Source organism: Opisthorchis viverrini (genome assembly GCF_000715545.1).
Source record: "Opisthorchis viverrini unplaced genomic scaffold opera_v5_340, whole genome shotgun sequence".
NCBI lineage: Eukaryota > Metazoa > Platyhelminthes > Trematoda > Opisthorchiida > Opisthorchiidae > Opisthorchis > Opisthorchis viverrini.
In genome coordinates, this window is record NW_008751999.1 from 450273 (window position 1) to 461326 (window position 11054).

General features: G+C 45.7%; 1 protein-coding gene across 1 annotated transcript in view; it reads right to left on the minus strand.

Moving 5' to 3' along the window:
• T265_15073 (hypothetical protein) overlaps nucleotides 1-11054 on the minus strand; it is a gene marked incomplete at both ends in the record, with an annotated part of 25620 nt that overhangs the window by 13772 nt on the left and 794 nt on the right. The window contains one exon of the mRNA XM_009176479.1: nucleotides 2761-2854. Coding sequence (XP_009174743.1) covers nucleotides 2761-2854 — 94 coding nt within the window. The remainder of the gene's footprint in view (nucleotides 1-2760; nucleotides 2855-11054) is intronic.

The window sequence follows — 11054 nt, forward strand, 5'->3', positions numbered from 1 at the left end:
CACATTCAGCTGGAGGACATCATAAACGAGAGATTCAATCGAGCCTCCCATGAAAACCAAATTGATTTGCAAATGAGTGTATTTCTCGAAAACAGTCCAATTTGGGTTCAAGATCATAAGGCTGACGGAAACTCGGGGATTGCGCCTACCTGATGAGCTCCAAGAAGGGCGAAACCGGTCGTGGGCTGTCGAAGAGTTTTCAGCAACCTTGTGAGTAGTTTCCGTTAGGAACCCGGCGTAGTTTTCACCGATTTGTTTCCAGTCAACCTTCGAAGGACAACGTAAGAGAGCACGTTCCGTTCCGCAGCTACCAGGCAAATGCCACGGGGTTTTTCCAAACAGCGTCCGCGTACCCCTCCTGAAAATAGAAAAACTGTCGACGTGTCCCATTCTGCAGGCACTTCCCATTCGTTCAATGCCGCACCAATAGGCTTCGTCAGGTGGGTCACCGGGGATTCTTCGTCTTTTTTGAAGAGGACTGGATACAGACCATCAAATTCTGGTGCCTTCTCACGTTTCGGTACGGATAGTTCGTGTTTTATTTCCTCTTCCGACGGGCAATAAGGGTTTACATTCAATTCACTTGAACGCAATATCTCCAGATGTGTTGCAGGCCAGCTAAGCTGTCTTTCGGAGTGTTCGGCCCATCCTTCCATTCAACATTTTTGCTAGTTAATTAATGAGCCGCCTTTTTCACTTATCAATTCATTGATCACTGCTCTCCCAGGGCCAGTCGATCGTATCAATTGATTTGAGACACAGCTGTTTCCAGCGGCAAAAGTATTCTCCATTTCCGAACTTCCGAGGTCCACCAGAGCTACCGCTCTTTCCTTAGACTCTTCACTATTCGGCGTTTGAGGGATTTGCGTGCGCCGTTGTAATTGTTGCCTGCTGGTATGGATTTTCTGGCAACAATCGTGGATAGCGCTCTCGACGACATCTGGTTGTCTTATAGTCGAATCGGAGAAGTCGGACAGACAACAATGAACGCCGCATGCATAACGACTTTTACATTCTGTCAAGCGTCATCAAATGCTCACTGCCAATGAAGTATTGTTTCACTGCGGAGAGTTGTTGGGATAGCTCAGATCGATACTGTTGAGCTATAGTAGATTTTTTGAAAACGACGCATGCTTCTTGCTGAGTTGCGAGGGCTGGAAATGAAACAAAATGTCAGGTGTGCACGCATAATCGTCTGATCGTAATCGAATTGCGTGCCCCAGAAGGAACGGTAGGCTTGAAGTGCGCCTCTCCACCAATGGCTGATGGCCACGTGAGCTGGGTCCACAGTTGATTTGCAGTTGCTGGCCGCCAGGTTGCGCCCGATAGTTAATACCGGCCACAAACTGTTCGTGATCAGCACACAAAAGGGCCGTTGTCTGTTATCTGCGCGACGAGCATCGGCCGAATCGATCGCTCGGATATAATTCCAAACGGCTTAGACGACCGAATTAAGTATTCATGTTGCTCGCTGTTGTGGACCACAGTCTCTTAATGCCTTCTTATTACCGTGAACTCCGGTCTGGATAGCCGCCTGATCGCCTGGTGAGCTTGACCAAACCAGAAAAAGTCAACGAACGGGCGAGCCAGGTGCTCTATTGATCACTGTCGCGCACAAGCGGTCAGAAGTGATACTAACAATACAACTCATCTGTCGAGGGTGAGTGAAGAACAACCAACGAAATCTGTCTCGAAAAACGTTCATTATATTGGCAGTTATGTAGTCTCGTTACGTCCGGAACTGGTTCTCCTAATACCTGCAAAGATCACAATGCTCGTGCGTTTTGTTCTAGAATGAGCCTGGATAAATCTTGATAGAAAGTACCCTTCTCAGCGTCAGAACTGCGGTCCGTTGGGGAATGAGCCGAAACTAAAAACAGGCACCGCTTTTAATGCCGAGAGTTGTTGAGCTTGACTGAGCTGGATAATCGGAGGGCGCAGACGACTGTTCACCGGTATTCAATTCAGCAAGGCACATTCAGCTCTGGTGTGGTGTGCAACTCCCACATCATATATTTCACGAGTCACTGTTTCTGAATCACCGGGAACACGGAGAGGAATGTGGAAGAACTGAGCTCATTATTATACCTGATTACTGTTCCCGCTCCAGTGCCCAGTGCCGGAAAAAGTTTCGCCGATAAGGAACACAACAGCTTTATTACGAAAAGCGAGTGCGAGGGTGTGAGTGCGAAAATACAACGGCATCAAGCTATTTTACTGGAGGGGTACTGTCTAACCTTGGTCCAACGCTGACTCGCGCTGTCGCGGTTTGATGAATAGCTGTCACGTGCTGCATATTGAAGGGGTGTTATCTGTCTAGTCGGCATCTAGTTGAGTTGAGGATCTCAGTGGATTTCGGGCATTCAAAGGATACTTTCAAGAATTTGATCTTCCTGATAACAAAAATAATCAATGTTCAGCTGTAGCGCTCTTTCAGTGCCTAGCTGCCATACCAACCGAAGGAAGCATGAGGGCTTGGATGCTGCCAGGTTACCCATGTCTAGACATGAGAAACCGAGATGCATAGGTCGAATTCGAACCATGGTTAGTACATTCGCACTCTAAACACAGGGCTATCGCGCCCCCAAGGAACAATCTGTAAACTTTTCTTATGCAAACTTTGGTGGCGAAAATATTGTTTCACTCTGATTGCTGGTTTGAACGATTAAAAAAAAAGAATTTTCGACGGGTTCATTACTGTTGTTTCCAAAAGGTTTTGGGAGTGAAGAAAAAATGTCTCACCTTATAAATATGACTTACTCGTAAGCAACGTTACTTCCATCAATCACAACGAGACGCAATTTCTTGGGATCTGTTTTGGCTAACTCGTCTGTCTCAGATACAAGTGATTTTTCTGAAACGATAGGATAATAAACATAAGACACCATTGTTCTAATACATCCAGAGGTTGAAAAAATCACGAATAAACACACTACCCTTCAAGAGAAGAAAGCATACTAGGAGATTGACCGGGATCTAATCTTCTCGCAGGGATACATTCAGTTACTTAAACGCTGCTCCTGTTAAGATGCAGTTGGGAATATTGGGATGTCTACAGCTACTTTCGGGTAAAGCTAAACGAAGTAGCCTTAAAGAGGTGCGACGACAAAGGGAAACACCTCACCAGGGAATCCATTCTTTCAGAACTTACAAGGTCCAAAGATTAGCGAAACCCATAACAAAAAAGCCTTTTGAAACGAGCAAGAACCAAGTACGCGTTTGCTCAACACCACAGTACGTACATGTGAGAAACGAGTGCCGTTTTCTTTGACCTGATAACATTGGCCTAATTGACCGCTGACTTGTGGCGCCGCTCGGCAACAAACATATTCTCTATATAATCACAGCACTTCTCTCACAGTACCTCGACAACCGTGCAGCTAAAAGGATTTAAGGAAAAATTTTCCTGATGCTCATCGCCAGAAATGACACTTGCAAAGGTCAGATTCCGAACTGAAGTTATGGTGAGGGAGCATACAATCCAAACCTTAAACTGTGTGCTGCTGACAGTGCCTAGAGTGATCGCATCAAACGCCTGTAACGTCGAGCACGAAGATGCCGTAGCTGTGAACCGGGTATCAGAGTGTACAATAACCACCCGGGAACTGATGTTTACATTCTGGCACAAAACATTCATTGGTTCTTGAGAGAACATCTTACAGGAAGCGCTAGGTAGGCTCCACTTTTCTCAAGACCCCTTTTAGGTAGATTGCAACCATCTGACTAATTCCATCTTTTCCGGAGCATAATGCTGTCAGCTTCTCTGTGTTTTCACGGATTAGTCACCCTTCATGATGCAACAGCCCAGCCAAGTTGTTGTAGTTCAGTTGAATGAGCAGAAGTAACCGGTTGTTGATGGGGTTTGTAAAGTATTACCTAAGTTCAATCAAATCCACCTTTTATATCCAGATTTTTTAAGATTGACGGATTTCTGAATTTCCAACTTCCAGCAATAAAGGGCCGAAAATAGTGGTTTAAAAATAACTGTTGCAGGTTGGTGCAATAGCAGGTAAAAGTTTCGCTTCTGGAAGCCCGTGTCGTCTTCACTAACCTTATCGGGGCGATGTTTTACTAGCTTATCAGGGAATAAAGGAACACACAACGTCTTGTGCGACCGTGTTGTACGAATGCGGAATTTGGTCACTTTCCGCACATAGGATATAATCACTTGCCCTCGAAGACACAACCATTGACGCTAATCGGTCGTTTATTATGAAACTTTACATCAAATTTCAACAACCATTAGATTGGGCACTATGACTGTGATTGTTCAGTATCGAAACAAAGCATAAAAGGTGCGATATATAGGTTCCTGGTTTACGCCTACGGTATCTTCTCCGTGCTCAGGTACCTTCTCCGTGCTCGACGTTACAGGCGTTTGACGCGATCACTCTAGGCACTGTCAGCAGCACACAGTTTAAGGTTTGGATTGTATGCTCCCTCACCATAACTTCAGTTCGGAATCTGAAAAGGCGAGAAATGACAACATTTGCAAGTGTCATTTCTGGTGATGAGTACCAGGAAGAATTTTCCTTGAATCCTCTTAGCTGCGCGGTTGTCGGAATACTGTGAGAGAAGTGCCGTGATCATTTAGAGAATGGTTTCATTGCTGAGTATCAGAGAGCCATTCTTGTCCCTCATAGCTTCGCTGACAAGATGGTACGGAAGACCAGCCGAAAGAATCACGTGGAACCGGCTGCAGACATTCTGCATTTTCCATTTCATCGGCCGTTCTGGTCCACTAAGCATCCGGTCTTCGAGGACAGTTTTATTTAGTGTCAAATAATGCATCGGGCTGGTTTGTGATTTGCGGGTAGCAGGAATCTGTCGCCGGGTCTCTAGGAGGGCGATGGCTCTATCGGATATCCAACGTTTGGAATGGATTTACTGGACTGTACCGCGAGCAGAAATTCCGGCTTTGGTTACTGCACTATATATTAGTTTTCAGTGGCCGTTGACACCGGAAATCGGACCATCTTCCGAGTGTTCGAGTATCCAGTTCTGGAAGTTTCATTTGACATCTGGATCCACTAATAATAAATAATACTCGTTCACCCTTTCGGTGCGTACCAGCCACGCTACCCGAAGGAGGCATGGGGGCTGGGATACTGTCTGGTCGCCCAAGCCTAGACAGAAGTCGAGATGCATAGGCCGGGTTTGAACTGCATACATTCCGGTCAGTAATTTCGCGTTCTAATCTCTCAGCCACCTCGCCATCTCCACTAACTTTTTAATGGTAAAGCGAGATTTGCGAATTTCGGGTAGACCTGAAAAGCGTAACAAAAAGCAGAAGCGGACAAGCGCACGATGGGAGTCCACTCAGGCATTCAAGGAGCGACAGACGGTGGACCACTCTCTTCACCGACAAGTGGTGGTGATGTGTTCTATATTGATTCGAGACCGGTTCTTTGTTGGGCGTCATGTGGTGAAGCGATTCCCGCTGTTCCGGAAGTTTGCACTGTAAAAGAACAGTCTGTAACTGGTACACATCTGAAGCAGGGATAGTATAATGCTAACACGTCTCTTATTCAACCCAATACGACCAACCAATCAGGCTCCAGCAGCACTTAGCGTACCTGGACGATCATAGCACCACCAACCGCAACGATGTTTGAGCTTTTGGCCCGTTGTACAAGAGAACCTATGGCATCATAGAAACTGTCCTTGGCAGAGAATAAACAGGGTGCAATAGGCGATCCATCTTCTAGACTCCCTCACAGACGTTGCAGAACAGACGGCGAAGAGGCTATTGCCAACAGGTGTGTAAACAAGTATAGAAGCTTCTGCCCGATCGCTCAATACAATAGCCACTCCGGTATATTCAGCTGCAGCGGCATCTGCATCGCCAGAAGTGAACGACAGACCAGTCGTTCAAAAACAAGCTTTGCCTTCTGTGTCATTGTATCTGACACAGAGCAAACGTCAATGCCGAGGGAATCCAGCGTACGGGCTTGCTTCAGCGTCTTACCATAAAGACAGCTAACTAAACCGGCCTGTTGTGTTTGAAAATAGACTTCGAAGTGTTCAGGGTTGTTACTAAAGTCGGACGTGCAGAAGCTGCAGCTGAGTGACGCATTACGAGCAAAGCTGTCAGTCCTAGTGCTGAGATCTGTGGAGAGAGTATTCAAATTCGGGTGAATTAGGGTAGAAGGGGGAAAAGTGAAAATGTTAGGAGGATAACGTCAGCAGTAGCATGTTTTTGCTTATCCATTCTGCTACATGAAGCAAAGCGACCAGGCTGGTAGCACCATGCGACGGCCGTTGTGGCATGTTAGTTGTAAGTTTCAGGGCTCAGACCTAGATGAGAGAATGAGTAAAACCTTGACAAAAGCCAGACCGCAAGGCAGTGGTGCTTGGTAGAAAATACAATTGCATTATCACTTTTATGGAACAAGTCGCCACACATGTTACAACCCCGAACCTGGAGGGCCGGGAGATCGTGTGGATCAGACCTGTAACCATTAACCAACCTGATATGAGAGCTTGTGAGTGTCGCACGGATACCATCCAGTATAACTCAGTGAGTCACGGAGGCACACAAACCACACACCACGGTAAGGTTCAGTCTTTTGGTATCCATGCGCTTAGCATCGACTCCAAATCTAACACCTTATTGTGCCCCTTTCAGACTGTCACTCAACTTGGGCATTCATATCCACCTCCAGGATTATTACATCCGTCACTCTTGACGGTTGATTAAGGCGAGATTTAACTGAGTTTCGGTTGAGTCGCCGTCAAAACCAAATTGGTATGCAAATGAGTGTAGTCCACTAATTTTGTGCAATTGCAAATGAGTGTAGTCCACTAATTTCGTGCAATTTTGGGTCCAAGCAGAATATAAGGCTGACGAAAACTCGGGGACTCAGCATACCTGATCAGCCCCAAGAGAAGCGAAACCGGTCGTGGGCTGTCAGAGTTTTTAGCAACTTTGTGGGTAGTGTACTGCGCCTAAACAACCCCATGCGTTCGTATGAAATATTGCTAAGTTGCAGAGTGGATAAAAAGTTCATGGACACTACAAAGGCCAATCGTAACACAATACATTTTAAGGCTAGATCGATGACACGTTCACTCAATTTGTGGCACAGACCGGCCACCAATGAAACTGGTTAGCGACGTGCATTCACAAGATGACTATTGGTCACCTTTCTGTGCTGTTGACCCCATCATTGTCAGAGGTTTTCTGCGGGACACTGCATTTGGTAGCAAAGGTTGGGATAGAGGCCGTGATGGTTTCGGTACCGAAGAAGGTAGTTTGGAGCAGTACCGCAACAGTGCCATATGAACTGACGGCGAGGACGGCAGCCTATAGAAGTTGATAGAAAACTTTCGACAAAACTGACGGAGGCAGTCGTAGTTCATAGAGGTCATGGTCACCGAAGATTGTTGACAGTCAGAATCCAAAGTATTAAGAGCCGTGCAAAACTGATCCACTCTGGAAGGCTCGCCTTTAACAGATAATTTTGATGGCGGATTTGGTGAGATGAAGACCCCAAATCGTTGTTCAAAGTGACGGACAAGGTCAGAAAAGGTAAAGATACTGATGCACCTCGCTGATACGGAGACCAGAATTTTGTGGTCGTATTCAAGAAACCGTTTGATGTAGTTCTGTGAGAGGTTAATTAACAGCTAAGCGTATCTTTACCTCTGCTTCCGAAATCAAATCATCAGATCCTGAAATTCTTAATCCATCTGTTAACGATTTTACAGAAACGCCGTAGAAATCCTTTAGATGGGAGATAAGGGAGGCCCGTTCGGTGGTTGTTGTTGGTACAAACACTTCAACGGATGATGATCCAGGAGACCCAACGCAATTACCCATTTAATTCAATGAATATTGGCTGAAAAGGTCCAGGAGACCCAACGCAATTACCCATTTAATTCAATGAATATTGAGCTGAAAAGGTAGCATAAAAAACCAGTGAAACCAGCGAAGACACTCCTCATCCACATTTCTAATATAAAGGCAATAAATGTGATGTCCGCTGAAGAAAAAGGAGAATTTCCATCAGTAAAAGCGCGACTCAGTGTGTTGACTACTAGTCGGTAGATCGATTTGCCGCTCGCAGTTTGGCCCTACTACAGCTGTAGTATAGGGTCTGTCTGTTTGATTGATTTACATGTAGGTATGGGTTATGTACATTCCTTCTTACTGGGCTTCGTCTCACAATCTTTACTTCTGATTTCCACCCGCAGAAATTGTCGAAACCCCCAATTTTGGAAACCCCTGTTCCCTGGTACTTCTATAGCGTGCATGCTACACTTCCAAGAAGCCTATCGCGCACGCGATTTGCCGAAAACCGGGCCGTTTGACAATCTAGCGTCAAGGCGTACTATGACAGGCTAAAAGTATGAACCTAATAGTCAATCCTGACCCAGCGTCTGCCGGTTGTCGTTTGCCAGTGGCGCGTCCAGGTGTCAGAATTTTCACTGTTACTGCTGCACACTCTTTATAAACGACGCACTGCACATGTGCTTTTACCTTGGTTTTGGGCGTAATACACCTTATGCACTTATGTTGGTTGTTTTGACAGGAACGCAAGCTTTGAAGGCTCAGACCGAGAACCAAGCTGAGGAAAATACCGTTATTACACTGGCACAAAACAGAGCACAACGGCGAAATTACTGTATTGGACAATAAAACGAATCAAGTTTTTCTCCTTAGGAAGAAAAGGTTACATCCCGTCGACGCTTGAAGCTTGGGTTGACGATTAAGACACTCACACAAGAGGTAGCGATCTCTCTTATGGGAGATCACTTCAGATCGGCCACGAACATGACGCATGTTGCAAGCTGGGTCTAACTACCACAGTTTCTTCAGCCGATTCACGAATAAATAAATACGCATCAAGGACACAAAACGGTATCATCAACGGAAGAATCCATGACCGGAGGTGGCTTTTTCACTGAACAGAGATGCAGATGGGATTTTGTGTTGTCATCGCAAAGACTTGTGAGCAAATGGACGCGTGATTAAGTTGTCTGACGGTTTCTCTAAACACCAATGTTTCCTGTCTCAGGGTCTCATACCAGGGGGGCAGAGTTCCGTCCTTCCGTTTGTCGCTTGACCTACTAGCGCTTAGTTTGCGTCACTGCCAGGTCGTTGGCTTTGTCTGTCCCTCAAAAGGTTGGGCGGTCAGGGCTTTTACAGGATGTTAACCCAATGGTATGTAAAGCACGTGACCAAACGAGCCCAAATTATGGAGCGTCATCAGCTCATCTATCTACCATATATTACCTCCCAAAAACTTCGGTGCAGTTAAGTAGAACTACTCTAATGTTCTCATCTGGTTTCGATAAAATTCCGAAGACGCCGATGGGCCTAAACTAAGATGATTAGCGCCCCCAACTCAGTGAGGTTACGTTTCGGATTAATACAAGGATGTGGAAAAATTCCTCTGAGGCAGGAAATATGCTGTTTGAACGACTGATTTGAAAGCGATTTTTACAAATTCGCCAGTAATCTGCAAGTAGTGCTATGCTGTGTTAAGTTGCCCTTGCAAAGCCTGATTTGACTGTTTGGACACGTCCTTTGCCGTCCGCAAGCCGATATAATGAGAAACGAGAAATATTATCACCTTATGGAGGTGTGCGCCCTGATATTGAAAAGCTTCTAAAATGTGATCATTTTGGTCAACGGTGGAAAGCCTGTGGGCAAAGCCTTGTTCGAACTAGTCATAAGTATGCGTTAATTCTCCTCAGGGGTGACCTTACTTTATGAGAAAGAGGACAGGCAATGCGAGACGCGTTCTGTAAGCAAAAGGTCCAAAACCAACAACCATTTTCGTCGCAGCTAGTTGCACGCCCTCAATGAGGGTTACTTCTTTCCAGCGTCCTGAGTGGATAACTCGGTTGACTCGATCGAATGCTTTTGAGAAGCCAAAAATATGACATCCGATATGAGTCCTTCGGTCTTAGCTTGCTTTAAGCTGTACATAAATACAAGAAGGTTCATTAAAATTCGGTCTTAGCTTGCTTTAAGCTGTACATTACGGATGAACGGCTTGAGAGGAATCCAAGTTTCACTAAGAATGTCACGTTTTTGGCGCTGAGGTGATTTAAGACGGACCACTTCAGAATGCGCTCCATCACCTAGCACGGTATGCTAGTCAGGTCTGTAGCTGTCGTGCGCTAGGCGGTCACCAATTTTGCACATTGGCGTGACAACCGCTATCTCCCAAGCGGAGGGAAGGTTGCCTTCGCCGAGCGACTGACAAAACACCAGGTAGAAAAATATTGCCATTGTAAGCGAGGTTATCTTCAAGACCCTTGGATGAACCTCGTCTGACCCAGCGCGCTGGAGGAGTTCGTCTTGCGCAAGAGTTGTTGAAAATCCCATCCCGCTGAGTTCAAGTCGGTTAGCAACCGTTCGTAGTTACGCCTTGCCAGTATTTGGAATCGCTGAGTTCGCTGGGGCAGCATATAGACCAGTTTAAAGTCCGCTTTAGGCTTCAGATAACACTAGTGTTGGGTTATTCGTGGGTTCTTCGTTTCTGTCTCTCAACAAGAAGGCCTATTTATTCAGCGGTCTCCCGTACATAAATAGTACATTTTTGTTTTTCGGACGATGTCTAGTATCGTGGCCTATTTTCGTATGTTGCATTGGGATTACTTGGTTAAAGCATTTCTGTATGCCAGCTCATCTTCTGCGCCATTGTAGTTATCAATTTAAAGAATAGTTTGGATCTCACTTCCAGAAAAAGCCGAATCCGACTGGGAAGCTTTTGGTCCATTCAACCGCATGCTGTTTTCTTCAGTACAAACACCTCAGCCTCGTTAATCTTCCGCATTGTGGTCCTGCATTTCTCTTCTACTGAAGCTAGTCCCGGTTTAAGTTGGTCAAGTAAGACACGTATTTTCGGGAAATCAGTAAGACAGAGGTTCCTTGAGGAACCTCTCCGGCATCATCATCATCATCGACAGCATGACATCAGTGTTCAACACCGATGCTTCACTGCCGTACAACCATGACTTATTTGAAAGCCTTATTGTGAAGAAAAGAATAAAGGTGGACGGGGAAGGGACTTAGTGCTAGCTTAACACAATCATTCCGA